The sequence below is a fragment of the Engystomops pustulosus genome, chromosome 8 (genome assembly GCF_040894005.1).
Source record: "Engystomops pustulosus chromosome 8, aEngPut4.maternal, whole genome shotgun sequence".
In the NCBI taxonomy this organism is placed as follows: domain Eukaryota; kingdom Metazoa; phylum Chordata; class Amphibia; order Anura; family Leptodactylidae; genus Engystomops; species Engystomops pustulosus.
In genome coordinates, this window is record NC_092418.1 from 90,848,429 (window position 1) to 90,864,326 (window position 15,898).

The 15,898-nt window shown below is 43.2% G+C and overlaps 1 protein-coding gene across 2 annotated transcripts in view; it reads right to left on the reverse strand.

Moving 5' to 3' along the window:
• Positions 1–13,728, reverse strand: part of ITGA6 (integrin subunit alpha 6) — a 51,945-nt gene extending 38,217 nt beyond the window's left edge. The window contains exon 1 of one of the 2 annotated variants that reach the window (XM_072121720.1): positions 13,320–13,728. In XM_072121720.1, coding sequence (XP_071977821.1) covers positions 13,320–13,492 — 173 coding nt within the window. In that variant the 5' untranslated portion in view covers positions 13,493–13,728. The remainder of the gene's footprint in view (positions 1–13,319) is intronic. The other variant, XM_072121721.1, reaches the window with a different exon arrangement.
• Positions 13,729–15,898: the final 2,170 nt, after the last annotated feature.

The following is a 15,898-nucleotide window of genomic DNA, read 5'->3' on the forward strand; positions in this document are numbered from 1 at the left end:
TCTACTTAAATACAAACCTAAAGTAACCCAGCGACTGCCTATATATTAGAAGGGCACTTCTCATGATCTATTCTCAAGCAACAGTTACTCTATATACATATACATACAAAATGAGAGATGTATAAGCCATGGCCAAAATGATATGGTGAAGACTTGAATTGTTCGGGTAAAGGATTAGGCATGTTGAAATTCCACATGCTTGATTCTTTCTTTCCCCAAAGTCATCCATCAGGGAGAGTTAGGACATCCATGTACACATTAGCTGGTCACCCAGTCCTCCTGATATAAGTAGGTGTATTGCCATGTAAACTATACATATATTTTCTCCACGCCACCTTTGCTGGAATGGCTGTCAGACATGTATGGACAGGATTATACACACTTCATCTGTATCCTGGTCAGACAATATTCATCTGTATTTATTTAACCAGAACCTGCTGATAACATGACCTTTATCAGCATTAATGTGGCAGTGATTTGTTAGAGCAATTGCCTGTTCCCATAAAACCATCACAATCAAAGTGACATAACGGGACAGCATTAGATAACTGTGTTAGGAGGCTTCCTACCAGATACGTTGATAACTGTGAGAATATTTTTCGAAATTCGGCAATCCACAATATAGATGGCACCATCATAGATGCATGTACAATGCATATAGAAAACTGAAAGCAGGCTGCTACTTGTTGTACTTTGTAAAAGAAGAGCTCTACTCTTCGTGAAGACAGACGGAGTGTCAGGTTCGCTAGGGAGATTGCTGGGACTTCTGGTTCTTCTGGTGGTACCAGCAGCGTTCTCCGAACCCCGGCGCGTATCCGCGCAAACTCCACCTCTCGTCCTGGGCAGCGGCTGCTAAGATCTCGCGCTGTCTAGGAGTGGCTGGGACTTTGAACCTCTGCTTGGTGCTTGGTTGTTTCTGCACCATGAGGGGTTAATTCCCAGATGCTGTCCAGCACCTATCAGGTTCTGGAGGTGGAGTTCTGGCTGCATAAATTGCAGCTTCACTAGTCACCAGTGCCAGTGTTTGAAAATCCCTTTCTCCACCTGGTTGCTGCTAGTTTGTATTGCTCTGTATCTGTATCTATATTGTTGCTAACTCGGCTAGTTTTGGACTTTGACTCTTGCTTACTGATTCTGCTTTTGACGTACCCTCTAGTTGTGACTCCGGCTTGTTTACGATTCTTTTATGTTTTATGTTTGTCAGTCTGTTTGTGTTCCCCTTCCCACACTTACCCAGAATATTTCGAGTCTTCAAGTAGTCGCCCCACGGTTTAGCGTGGGGGGGCTATAGGAAGGGACAGAGGTTGGGGCAAGCTCAGGGCACACTATCCCCTGTCTTTTGTGTAACCAATCCTAAACGAAACACTGGCCACACATAGGTCTGCATCCTGTATCCGACCTGCTACATTCTCTCCTTCCATGGAGCCTTTGTCAGCTGTGGTCGCTCAGGTCCAGACCCTAACTCAGCTTGTCCAGGATCTAGCTTCCCGTCTCCAAATTCAGGAATCTATGCAGGTTCCACGGCAGACATCACCGCAGGATCCACTGCCACCCACGCCTGAACCTAAGGTTCCTCTCCCTGACGTGTTTTTTGGTGACCGTAAGAAATTTTTTTCATTTCGGGAGGGCTGTAAACTTTACTTTTCTTTACGCCCTCGTTCATCGGGCACAGAGATTCAAAGGGTGGGCGTGGTAATTTCCCTGTTGCGTGGGGATCCGCAAAATTGGGCTTTTTCTCTCCCACCTGACTCTCCATCCCGTTCTTCTCTTGACGCTTTTTTTTCTGCTTTAGGCCAGATTTATGACGAACCTGACCGCCGAGCACTTGCAGTTTCCCACCTTAGATCTCTGTGTCAGGGAAAACGGACAGCAGAAGATTATTGTGCCCAGTTCAGACAGTATGTGACTGACTCTCAATGGAATGACTGCGCCCTAAAAGACCAATTTATGTCCGGACTGTCAGACCGAGTACAGGACTTAGTCTTAGCTTATGCCGAGCCTCAGACATTAGATGATGCTATGACTCTGGTCATCCGAGTTGATCGTCGCCTAAGATCCAGGCGATCACCTCGGGTGTCCTCGGACTGTCAGCCAGCGGCCAGTCCGTCTCCAGGTAGTCCAGAATTGGAATCCATGGAGCTGGATAGCATCTCTCCTGCACAGCGGAAGCAACATCGAATAAGACGACATCTTTGTTTCTACTGTGGAAGTCCTGATCATCAGATCAACACCTGTTCCAAGAGGCAGCAGCAGGAAAACTTCCGCTCCTAAGCAGTAGTCGGGGGGACTGCTTAGGAGCTCAGGTACTCCCTATTGTGTCTAGAATGTATTTACCTTGTACGGTTAAGTTTCAGTCTGTTTCCTGCACTGGTCGCGCCTTTTTGGATTCAGGTGCTGCGACTAATTTAATCGATTATAATTTTGTGTCTCAGTTTTGCATGTCATTGATTCCATTGTCCACTCCTATCCAGATGTCGGGTGCGGATTTGACCCCTCTACAGGCAGGGTTGATCAAATTCCGAACCCCGCAGATAAAGCTTATGGTAGGAGCTATGCATGAAGAATGGTGTTCTTTTCTAGTTATGGAAAACCTGTCTGAAAATGTCATTCTTGGTCTACCCTGGCTCCGGATCCATAATCCGGTAATTAATTGGGAAACTCTGGAGCTGGTTCATTGGGGTCCTCTCTGTAAGGAGCACCTGACCAGAGTTTCACTATGTACAGTAGTGACGGAAGATCAGGGTCTTCCAGGTTTTCTCTCGGACTACTCAGATGTGTTTTCAAAACCCTTGTCCCAAGTCCTTCCTCCTCACAGGGAGTTTGATTGTAAAATTGACCTTCTTCCTGATGCTAGATTGCCAAAGGGTCGTATATATAACTTGTCGGTACCAGAACGGGAGGCACTGAAGAGTTATATTGATGAGAGTTTGGCAATCGGACATATTCGTCCCTCTGAGTCGCCCACTGGGGCCGGGTTCTTTTTTGTTGAGAAAAAAGATGGTGGTTTACGGCCGTGTATTGACTATCGAGAATTAAATAAGATAACGGTAAAAAACTCAGGTCCCCTCCCCTTGATCCCGGATCTCTTAAATCAGGTTTCTGGGGCCCAAGTTTTCTCTAAATTAGATCTCAGAGGGGCTTATAACCTGATTCGGGTCCGAGAAGGGGATGAGTGGAAAACCGCATTTAATACACCTTTGGGGCACTTTGAATACCTGGTTATGCCCTTTGGTTTGAGTAATGCCCCAGCGGTTTTTCAAGGCTTTATGAACTCCATTTTTCATGATTACATCGGGGTGTTTATGGTGGTGTATCTAGACGATATTTTGATTTTTTCTCCTGATATGGTTTCTCACCAGCAACATCTCCGCCAAGTACTTACCAGGTTGCGCAAAAACCACCTCTTCGCTAAGCTGGAAAAGTGTGTTTTTTGCGTCCAGAAGGTTTCCTTCTTAGGTTATGTTGTGACTCCCTCTGATGTACAGATGGATCCGAGTAAGGTTCAGGCGCTCACGGACTGGGTTCGGCCTACCAATCTTAAGGCCCTACAACGATTTTTAGGTTTCGCTAACTATTATCGGAACTTTATAAAGAACTTTTCTGTGATCGCCAAACCCCTCACGGATCTAACCCGTAAGGGTGCTGATCCAAACAACTGGTCCCCTGCCGCTTGCTCAGCGTTTGAAACTTTAAAAGCGGCATTCTCGTCAGCCCCAGTTTTGGTTCAACCTGACCTCTCTCTACCGTTTGTTGTGGAGGTTGATGCCTCCGAGGTAGGAGTAGGTGCAGTGTTGTCTCAGGGGTCCTCCACTCTCACCAGACTTAGGCCCTGTGCATATTTCTCTAGAAAGTTTTCCTCTTGTGAGAGGAATTATGATATTGGTAATCGAGAGCTCCTTGCCATTAAGTGGGCATTTGAAGTCTGGCGACACTTTTTGGAAGGAGCTCTTCATCCGATAACTGTGCTCACAGATCATAAGAACTTAGTATATTTGGATACTGCTAAGCGTTTGAACTCACGTCAGGCTAGGTGGGCCTTGTTTTTCTCTCGCTTTAATTTTGTGGTCACCTACCGACCTGGGTCAAAAAATGTGAAGGCTGATGCCTTGTCCCGTAGCTTCGGGACTCCTGAGCTTCCAGCGACTACGGACAGTAATATTTTGTCTCCAGGTGTTGTGTTGGCAGCTGTCTCCTCCCACCTCTCCTCTCAAATTTTAGCAGGACAAAAATCTGCACCCAAAGACCTTCCGGAAGGCAAATTATTTGTTCCTCTTTCTTGTCGTTTGAGAGTGTTGGAGGAGACGCATTGCTCAGTATTGGCAGGTCATCCGGGAATGCGGAGTACCTTGGATCTCTTAAAGAGAAGTTACTGGTGGCCTCACATGACTAATGATGTGCACGCATTTGTCCAAGCCTGTCAGGTCTGTGCGCGAGGAAAGACTCCCAGGAGACGTCCTGAGGGGCCTCTTCTTCCGCTTCCAGTTCCCACCAGGCCATGGTCTAAAGTGTCAATGGATTTTGTCACTGATCTGCCAGCATCTCAAGGCTATACAGTGATTTGGGTGGTAGTGGACCGTTTCTCCAAGATGGGACACTTTGTTCCATTAAAAAAGTTACCTTCAGCTGAAGAATTGGCTGATTTGTTTATACAGAACATTGTACGCCTCCATGGTATACCAGATGATATTGTGTCTGATAGGGGCGTACAATTTGTTTCCAAATTTTGGCGAGCATTTTGTTCTAGACTGGAAGTTAATCTGTCGTTCTCCTCAGCGTTTCATCCTGAGTCTAATGGTCAGTCCGAGAGAATGAATCAGGAGATGATTCAATATCTGCGACTCTTTGTCTCGGACAGTCAGGACCAGTGGGTGAAATTCCTTCCGTTGGCAGAATTTGCTATTAATAACCACTGTAGTTCGTCCACACAGGTATCTCCGTTTTTCTGCAATTATGGTTTTCATCCACGTTTCTCTTTTTCATCTGTGCCTGTCTCTAATATTCCTCGAGCGGAAGCCATTACATCCAAGTTGCGCTCGCTCTGGTCACAAGTTCGGGAGAATATTCAGAGGGCACAAAATTCTATGGTCCAACAAACTGAAAGAAGGCGCACTAAATCTGATACGTTTGTGGTGGGGGATAAAGTGTGGTTATCAACAAAAAACCTTAAATTGAAGGTCCCCTCTTTGAAGTTTGCGCCCAGGTTTGTGGGTCCGTTTGTTGTTACTCATATTGTTAACCCGGTTTCCTTCAAGATTACACTTCCAGCAGGGTGGCGGGTCCATAACACCTTCCATAAGAGTCTTCTGAAGCGCTATGTTGAGCCTGTTTTGCCTCTTTCTGACCCTCCTTCTCCATCTATTGTGGAGGGGAATCTGGAATTTGAGGTGGAAAAGGTGGTGAATTCCAGATGGGTAGGTAACTCCCTGCAGTACCTGGTCCATTGGAAAGGTTTTGGTCCTGAGGATAGGTCTTGGGTTCCGGCTAGAGATGTTCATGCTCCACGGTTACTCAGGTTATTTCATCAGACCTACCCTCAGAAGCCATCTTTAAGATCTAGGGGTCCGAAGGCCCCCCGTCAGGGGGGGGGTACTGTCAGGTTCGCTAGGGAGATTGCTGGGACTTCTGGTTCTTCTGGTGGTACCAGCAGCGTTCTCCGAACCCCGGCGCGTATCCGCGCAAACTCCACCTCTCGTCCTGGGCAGCGGCTGCTAAGATCTCGCGCTGTCTAGGAGTGGCTGGGACTTTGAACCTCTGCTTGGTGCTTGGTTGTTTCTGCACCATGAGGGGTTAATTCCCAGATGCTGTCCAGCACCTATCAGGTTCTGGAGGTGGAGTTCTGGCTGCATAAATTGCAGCTTCACTAGTCACCAGTGCCAGTGTTTGAAAATCCCTTTCTCCACCTGGTTGCTGCTAGTTTGTATTGCTCTGTATCTGTATCTATATTGTTGCTAACTCGGCTAGTTTTGGACTTTGACTCTTGCTTACTGATTCTGCTTTTGACGTACCCTCTAGTTGTGACTCCGGCTTGTTTACGATTCTTTTATGTTTTATGTTTGTCAGTCTGTTTGTGTTCCCCTTCCCACACTTACCCAGAATATTTCGAGTCTTCAAGTAGTCGCCCCACGGTTTAGCGTGGGGGGGCTATAGGAAGGGACAGAGGTTGGGGCAAGCTCAGGGCACACTATCCCCTGTCTTTTGTGTAACCAATCCTAACACGGAGACCATGAAAAGAAGGGAATCAAAAACACTGGTTCTATGTAGTATAACTCAACTACTAGATTTAGAAAAGGCTGCAGGAGGTAATCCAGGCGAGAAATGAAAATGCAGTCATGTTACAGATGAAAATGTTGGACAGTTAGAGTACACAACCTGTAGACATTTAAGCTCTCATTTACATACGACATAGTATATTTTAAAGCGGTAAAACAAAAAAGAAACCTATATTTACCTCTATTCTCACCTCTATTCCAGTCGCTCCCATCATGGCAGGTATCTGTTTGCATGTGACCGCTGCAACCTATCACCTGTCTGAGATGTCCCGCTGAGGCCAATGATGGGCTGCAGCAATCACATGTCATCAATGTGACGACAATACTGTAGCCTCTCTGTACAAAGAATGTTAGGGACAGGAGCTGCTGCACTGGAATGGAGGGGAGAATATTGTTTTCTATTATTTTACCCCTTTGAAACACAGCAAGTCCTAACTACATGAAGTCTTAAGTGTCCACTGGGTGCATACTCTGCTTGAAAGTCTATATAAAAAATTTAAAGTGCATATTATTCAGCATTACTGGCAACTGGGTAAAACTGTCTCTATCCTACACAACCACCTTAAATTTCACTGTGCAAGTTATGCTACTAGGTACTACTGAGGACAAACCGGGTTACATTCATAATGGACAATTGGCTTTAGGCACTGTCCAAATGTTTGCCTTATCCATTTTTATCAAGAATTTTGCCACTTCTTGCTCCAGTAGCACAACATAAACTTACCTTTCCATGTTGCACCAACCCACTTTACTGCCATATGTACCTATTCTTAAACACATGATAAAGAAATACAAGAACTCAATGGAAAATGTCAATTTACTTATAAAATGTCCTTATCTACTACATTGCATAAATGTCTTCGTTAAACTAATATAAGTTTATGATGGGCACAACCTTGTACATTCTTCAAGGATGAGCAGCAGCATTCGCCTTCCTGCTACACCTAATGCTGCACAATATACATTGGATACAGCATAAAAGTCTTGGGGTAAATGGGATCAATATACCATAAATCAAAGGATTTAAAGATGGGAATAGCCTGGGTAACTAGTAATTCACTAAACCCAGTAGAATGCAGACATACTTCCCTGACAATCAGAGATCTAGAGCCAATATAAGTCATTCAGCTCTGTCAGATGGAATGTGAGATTGAAATCCATGAAAATTTACGACAGGTTAATACGGAGCAGGGAGTGTTTCCTGTCATTGCCACCGGATAGATTCATCACACTCAATAACTGTTTCTTCTCTAGGAATGAATCAATACTTAGGGTTTTTAACATATTGTAAAGACATACATCCATTGCTAGCCATCTGATAGTAAAGCAATAAACGCCAATATTGACTGAGTGAATGAATGGCATTTGGTAGGAATGCTTTAACAGAGATGGAAACCTCTTACTTTTTACAGAGTACTACCCTATACTACTATACTACCGAGCACTTCACTGTGTGTGTACCATACTATACTACAGAGTACTACCCTATACTACAGAGCAATTCACTATACTACACAGCACTATACTATGTGTGTTTTACAGAGTACTACCCTATACTACATTGCACTATAGAGCATTACACTATACTACTGAGCACTAAACTGTACACTACAGAGTACTAGCCAATAAATGTTTGCCAATAAAAGGCATCAACAATTGAGGACTCTCAACTTTCATCTATTTAACCACTGGGTTACACGGTACACATAATCTTTTAACTGTACTACAGACCACAACACTATACTAGAGAGGACTACACTCTCCCACAGAGTGCTACACTATACTACAAAGTACTACACTAGACTGTACTACAGAGCACTACGCTATACTACGAAGTATTACAGAACATTACACTATACTACAGAGTAATACACTATACTACAAAGTACTACACTAAACTACATAATACTACCCTATACTACAGAGAATTAAACTATACTGCATAGTACTACAGAGCATTACACTATACTACAGAGCTCTACTCAATGCTACAGAGCACTACACTGTCCTACAGAGTGCTACACAATACTACAGATGACTACACTATACTACGGTACAAAGTACTACGCTAGACTGTACTACAGAGCACTACGCTATACTACGAAGTATTACAGAACATTACATTATACTACAGAGTAATACACTATACTACAAAGTACTACACTAAACTACATAATACTACCCTATACTACAGAGAATTAAACTATACTGCATAGTACTACAGAGCATTACACTATACTACAGAGCTCTACTCAATGCTACAGAGCACTACACTGTCCTACAGAGTGCTACACTATACTACAGATGACTACACTATACTACGGTACAAATTACTACACTACACTGTACTACAGAGCACTACGCTATACTATTAAGAACATTACACTACTACAGACCATTACACTTTACTACAGAGTACTACACTATACTACGAACTACTACAGAGCACTTATCTATACTACAGACCATTACAATTTACTACAGAGTAATAAACTAGAGTACACTACACAATAAAGAGAACTACACTGTACTACAGAGCTCTAAACTATACTACATAGTACTACACAATATGCTGTACATTAGAAAACTACACTATTCTACAGAGTGCTACATTATACTACAGGGCATTACACTGGACAACACTATACTACAGAGCATTACACTATATTAAGGAGTACTTCACTGTACTACAGAGCATTACACTGTACTACACTGCCCTACAGAATGCTCCACTATATCACAGAGTACTACACTATACTACAGAGCATTACACTGCACTACAGAGTACTACACTGTGCTATGGAGTACTACAGAGCATTACACTGCACTACAGAGTACTACACTGTACTATGGAGTACTACAGAGCATTACATTGTACTACAGAGTACTACACGGCACAACAGAGCACGACATGGCAGCTTGTAGAGTGGACTGCTGGGAACTATGTCTACATTATGTATAAGTGTTTACAGTCTTGTTTGCAGGTCCCTAAAATCTGCCTTCTAGTGTATCTGTATTGTATAGAAAGTTCCTGCAGGTTAGTCAGTCCTTAAAACACACAGGTCCAGATTTACTCAAGTTTAGGCAGGCAATCCGACTGTATGATAAATCTGGCACATTTTCACACTGTCTATTTGAGATAGAATGAATAGAAAGAATACAAAGATTTGGGAAATCTTTGCTTCCAAAAAAAGAATGAAAACTCTTCATTCTTGGGATACCCTTCCTCTGAAGAGGGGTTGTTATTGTAATTCCAGAACATGGGAAGGATGGAACTTCCTTGTCGAATCCTACTGCAACAGACTAGGCATTTCTTTTATGACAAACCTACTCCTGGTCATATCAACTGCTCATCCCATAGAGACACTTTTCATGTCATCTACCTTTAACACATCATACTTCTGGATTGCCACTGCATTATATACAGGTTATAATCTTATATTCTAAACCTTGTAATCCAGTAGCAAGAAGTGACATAAACCTTCTTAGAGGAAAATCATTGTCTATTATTTGTCAGCTTTTCATGCGGTGGGGGGAGTAGTAAATTTTTCAGTCCAGTAGTCTGCAATAGTCTGCATTTTCTACACCAACTTAAGCCTGTGGAATAACAAAAGACTGCCTGCCTCAACACTAGGCCAAGTCATTGAAATCGCTGACCTTTTGTTGTCCTGGAATTCTCTGCTGGCCAATAGAGTCAGTTCTCTGTGCACGTAGGTAGGAAATACGCTGTGCTGGGCATGGAGATGCAATAGTCTGCAAATGCACCTTGCAATGTATTTTTCTGGTAACTCTGGGATATGTATTTTATGATAAATGTATGTACTGCATGTACATTACTACCTTAAAGGGGTCCTCCAGCCTGAAACATTTGTCATGTGTCACTGAATAGGTAATAAAGTTACAGTTTAAGTGTGGAACGCCTTAAGAGGAACACAAACTTACACCAGCCGTGATCACAGTTATAGATGCACCAATGGGTTTAGCACAGGTTCTGTTCCCTTGTTGCTCTATGGTTGTGCATTGAATTTCTGCATGGAGTTTGGATTTTTTCCAAGTAACCTGATTTCCTCAAATAAGGCGAAAGCATACTAAGAGGTTAACTGTCTTCCACTAAAATATGCCCAACTGTATCAAATTCTAGATACTAGAATTTGCGGACTCTTAGTAAATAAGCCCCATTATGTCGCTTTTAGATATGTATATAAATGTATAAGTGGTGTGAAAGTTTTTTGGAAACAGCAACAGTTAGTTTTTCAGTCAATTTGTGATTATTTGGCACTCAAACTACAGGAATTCACAGTTATCAGCATAAAGGGTCCTTGGTGTCCTAGTATTTCAGGCAGCCCCCTTTATTGTTGATAGCTAGGGTCAGCCCCCCACTCAGGATACAATGAAAGACTATTCAACCAAATTAATAAAACTTATCCAATACTACTCATAATAAGGAACATAGAACCTGTGCATAAAAGCCACCACAGATACGCACTTCCGGGCCGCCCTTACATTTCTATTCTAATCTTACTGTGATGTTTTATTAGAGAGATGACAGTCAGCACACATAGAGAAGTCACTGGGGTGTGAAAAGCCAATGCTAGCACATTCAACAATGCAAACATTAGTGGATGGGGGAGAGAGTCTCTCCAAAGTGTTCCCACAGGGACAAAGTACAGACTACTTGTTGAGGGGTGATTAACCCTATGAATGTGACTATAATTACTCAGGCTTTGTCAACCTGTAACCACCAGAGTCCAAGGTACGACTTTAAAAAAATCTCTATAAGGGTTTATTCACACTTTTTCATGTTATTTTACCATCCATTTTTTGGAGAAAACACAATATCAAGTTGCTATCAGAAAGCACTACAATGCTCCTAATGCACAGTTCAATGGAAAAAGTATGTAAAAATGACAAGAAAACAAGTTTATTTAGCACACACAAAGGGAAAAAACAAAGGGAAAAATTCACTTGTGGTTTATTTGGTATGTTTGCTGCTAATCTACATCAGGCCTCTAGGTAAACTAGGCCTCACTAGTGTTGTATCCATAGCAACATAACATCACATACAGTATCAGTGTCATCCATCTACTACTATGACAGGGGCAAACAGGGGATACATAATGATTCATAGTTGTCCATACACTTTTTGGCCAATAGTTATGTCTCTTGACTACCTCATAAACATGCACACTTGGCTTTAGCAGCACAGCCATATTGTGATAGTTTTCTGTGAAACTTTGGGAACTACGAATAGCGTCACCATTACACCTCTCACAGGGTTTTCACATAACTGACTGATAAATAGTAATAGTGATTCCCTCCTGCATTACTACATAACTAGACTGGTTTACGTGTATTGGCGGCCATGATGGTTTTCACATGACTCTCTCGCACAATGATTTATCTTAAAAGGTAGCCAAACTATATTATGGAACTATATTTTAAGATGATTGAGGTCTTTAATGGGGAAACCCGTAATTTTTTTTACTATGAATAACATCTGCCACATAAGACAAGACTTGTAGTCCTCAGAAATCCCCCTTAGTGACACAGTCATGTTCCTATGGCCCTGCCTGACAGCCCTCATTCATTGCGCACTATGGAGTCATTTTGCTCAGTAACTTTCCTTAATACCACATTTTCCAGTCTTCCTGGAAGAACACACGGAGGAGTGAAGTGAGAAAGTTATAAAGGGCAACATTTTATATATTATTCACCGGTTTAATCATTTACCAAGACGATAAAAGTCCACTAAAGTGGGCAGATGTTCAGAGAGAAAGGCGACAAAAGACTGATCACAATCTAAACACCAATACATTGTAGGGGCTGAGCCAAAAGTGCTGTAAATCAGTGATCAGTGCCCCTCCCCAGTGCACTGAGCACAAAGCAGGTACTCAGCTCTGCTGTGGGTCAATGTATTAACCCGCTCTGGTCATACAAGGTGCAGCTTTATCCACACATCACTCATTGAAACTTTTTTTTTAAGCACAACATACATCCCCATGCACAACAATCTAAAGATCCAGCAGCCAGGTAAAATTAGGTGTAAATTAAAATAATGTTACCATTATATACACAAGAGTCTCACACGTTTCAAACCTAACATGGCTCTTAGTCCTAACCTGGTGTATCCCCCTAAGCAAAACCAAAGGGATAGCTGATCACTGGTGGTCTTACTACTTGTTATGGGCATTGGGGTCCCTTAGTCCTTCACCACTGCACTTAGGCATGAAAAAAGTGAATCTTACATGTACACTACCTCTGTATTCACACAGGACCCTCATTCTATGATCCTGTGGATATGGGATATACCCTCAATATCAGATATAAATGCAGCCAGACCCTCATTCCATGATCCTGTGGATACGGGATACCCCTTTAACATTAAATATAAATGCAGCCAGAGCCTCATTCCATGATCCAATGGATACAGGATACCCCTTTATCATTAGATATAAATGCAGCCAGAGCCTCATTCCATGATCTGTGGATACGAGATACCCCTTTTACATTAGATATAAATGCAGCCAGAGCCTCATTCCATGATCCTGTGGATACAGGATACCCCTTTATCATTAGATATAAATGCAGCCAGAGCCTCATTCCATGATCCTGTGGATACAGGATACCCCTTTATCATTAGATATAAATGCAGCCAGAGCCTCATTCCATGATCCTGTGGATACAGGATACCCCTTTATCATTAGATATAAATGCAGCCAGAGCCTCATTCCATGATCCTGTGGATACGGATTACCCCTTTAACATTAGATATAAATGCAGCCAGAGCCTCATTCCATGAACCTATAGATATGGGATACCCCTTTGACATCAGATATAAATACAGCCAGAGCCCTGAGATTAAACACGTATGAAAATGTATTCCAATGGCTGATAACAGAAAGTAACAAATTGCAAATAAGACATACTTAATATATTGCAGAATCAGTGATCCTGACCCTAAAATCATTCTAGGCAGAATGATAACAGGTAGCCAGAAAGTTTGCCCCCATGTCCCCTCCAGCAGGGGGCAGGATACAAAGTTGCACTTACAGCCTCTTGTCCGCAGGTTGCAGCTGCCAGTGCATGGCCAATGAGAAGCCGAATAAACTCCCGGGTTCTCCTTGCTTCAGGATGACATTGTCAGTATCCAGGTTAAAAGCCTTGATGCCAGGGAGTAGTAGTAGCCCAGTGCAGAGCAGGTAGCGCCATGCCATCCTCGCCATGTGGTGCCCAGTATCCCAGTGCTGTGGTATGTCTCAGGTTTGGTTGCTGCCCCCCTCCCTGTGCCCTTTCCCCGTCCCACACTGCAGCTCAATGCTGTCCTTGTTCTCAGGAGAGATGGGATTTTATATGAGCAGCAGTCAGACCCCGCCCGGGGGTAAGGTCTCTTCTTCTCCTCCAGGGATCCCTGCCCACAGCTCGCAGACTCTCCCCGGCTTCCGGACTACAGCAGGTGCCTGATAATACAGTGTACAGTACAGTGCTAGGGAGGGGCACACACCATGCAGGGGGGCAGGCTCTCATACCTCAGCAAGGCATGCCCAGGTACAGCAGCAGGGGGCCAGGCATGCCCAGGTACAGCAGCAGGGTGTGGGCAGGGGGCCAGGCATGCCCAGGTACAGCGACAGGGTGTGGGCAGGGGGCCAGGCATGCCCAGGTACAGCAGCAGGGTGTGGGCAGGGGGCCAGGCATGCCCAGGTATAGTAGGGTGTGAGCAGGGGGCCAGGCATGCCCAGGTACAGCAGCAGGGTGTGGGCAGGAGGCCAGGTATGCCAGGTACAGAATCAGGGTGTGGGCAGGGGGCCAGGCATGCCCAGGTATAGTAGGGTGTGGGCAGGAGGCCAGGTATGCCAGGTACAGAATCAGGGTGTGGGCACTATGTCTTATCTCTGCAGACAGCTGCAGTCAAAAGATCAAAGCCTCCAGACAGAAGTAATGAGAAAGTAATAAAAACCTGGTAACCCTATGTGTCAGGATAGTCTTTTTAAAGGAGTCCATAACATAAAAATAGCTTTAAAGCAGCCTTCTGAGGGGCTGATGTGTCCTTTCTAGAAATCCCTCTTTTATGTGAAATCACCCATTTACCTATAAAAGATATCAGAAAATTAGCTTCGAATATGTCCTGTTTAGAAACTGAAAGGAGAATGTCACTTCAGATGCATCCGTCTTGTGGTTTTGTAAGCTACAGAACTAGAACTAAGAAAAATAGGCAGGTACTGGATCTTTATCTGCAGCTCACATTTCCAACTATGGCTGTATCCCCTAATCTGTAACTCCCAGAACCAAAACCTAGTTTGATTTGAAAAATTAGATTCTAGTTACTCTAGAACCAAAGATAAGGGAGTCCGAAATTACACTCCGCATGTAGCCTCTAAAATGGACTCATCTCAGGCAAAATATGACTCTTCTCTGCTCATTTTTACAAAACTTTGGAGATTTTTTTTATGAGTAAACAGGGGGGAAGATGTCACATAAAAGAGGACAGCTGGTAGTTTAATGGGATACAACCTGGTGACAGGTTAAAAAGCTGAATAGGGGGTCACGAGAAAGTTACCCCCAGAAATCCAGAGAGCAGGGACCCATTATCACTAATGTGTACAGCAGCAAGTCAATTGTGTTTTCCGCCACTACATGAAATGGTTTGGGAGCACAGTGTTTCCAGCATCCCCATTTACTGACTGTGTGAGTTGTGGAGATACCAGAGTGCTGTGCTCAGCAATGTTTCACAATCCCTTACTACTGAATGGAGCAGCAGGACACTGTTGCCACTTCACCCTTTACTGAGAACAGAACCCCCATTCTCCAGACTGCTGGGGCTCTCATTCACATGATTGCTGGGTGTCCCAAGAGTGGAACCCTCACCGATCAGCATGTTATCCCCTATCCTGTAACTTAAGACGTTGCTACAAGTAGTGACATGGTGTAAAATTGCTCATATAACAGTCTAGTTATATAAGACATTAAAATTAATAACGGAGGCAGCATGAATCCTCACCACCAACAATCTGTATGTACAGAATCCAATGTGTTTGGGTGCAGGGTGACTCTTTATGTAGATTAAGAATCCTGTGCATGTTTTATTGATCCCCACAGGGTTTTCCAGCAAACACAATTACTACTGTAAGTTTTATCCAAATGAGAAAGACTGTCACAAAACTTTTTGCAGCAAAATAATTTCCATATATAAGCCCTTAAAACAGGTTTTAGAGGTCAGATATATGGATAATGTATTGCCAAAGCTGGATATGTTACAATTTATCTAGTCTAAATATTATAATTTATGTGTGATCAAATATCTGCTGCAGCTACAAAGTATAATTGTAGTAAAATTGCACCAACCTGCCCATAAAACACACTGGGGGTGATGTATCATTGTTTTTTTTATCTATGGCGTTGTTTTGGCGCATTTGTGGTGCAAATGCAGTTTTGCAATTTTCCATTGCGACAAATGAACATAGGAAATACAAAGTCACTCTAAAATAGACCCTGCTTGCACAAAATTCATTATTTGCATAGACTAGTTTTCCCGAATTGTGACTTTCCGCTTAGGCGCAAGTTGACACCAGCCCCCCACCCCACCCCGCTTTATGTTCTACGACTTTTCATAGTATTTTGTGACTTTTTATGCA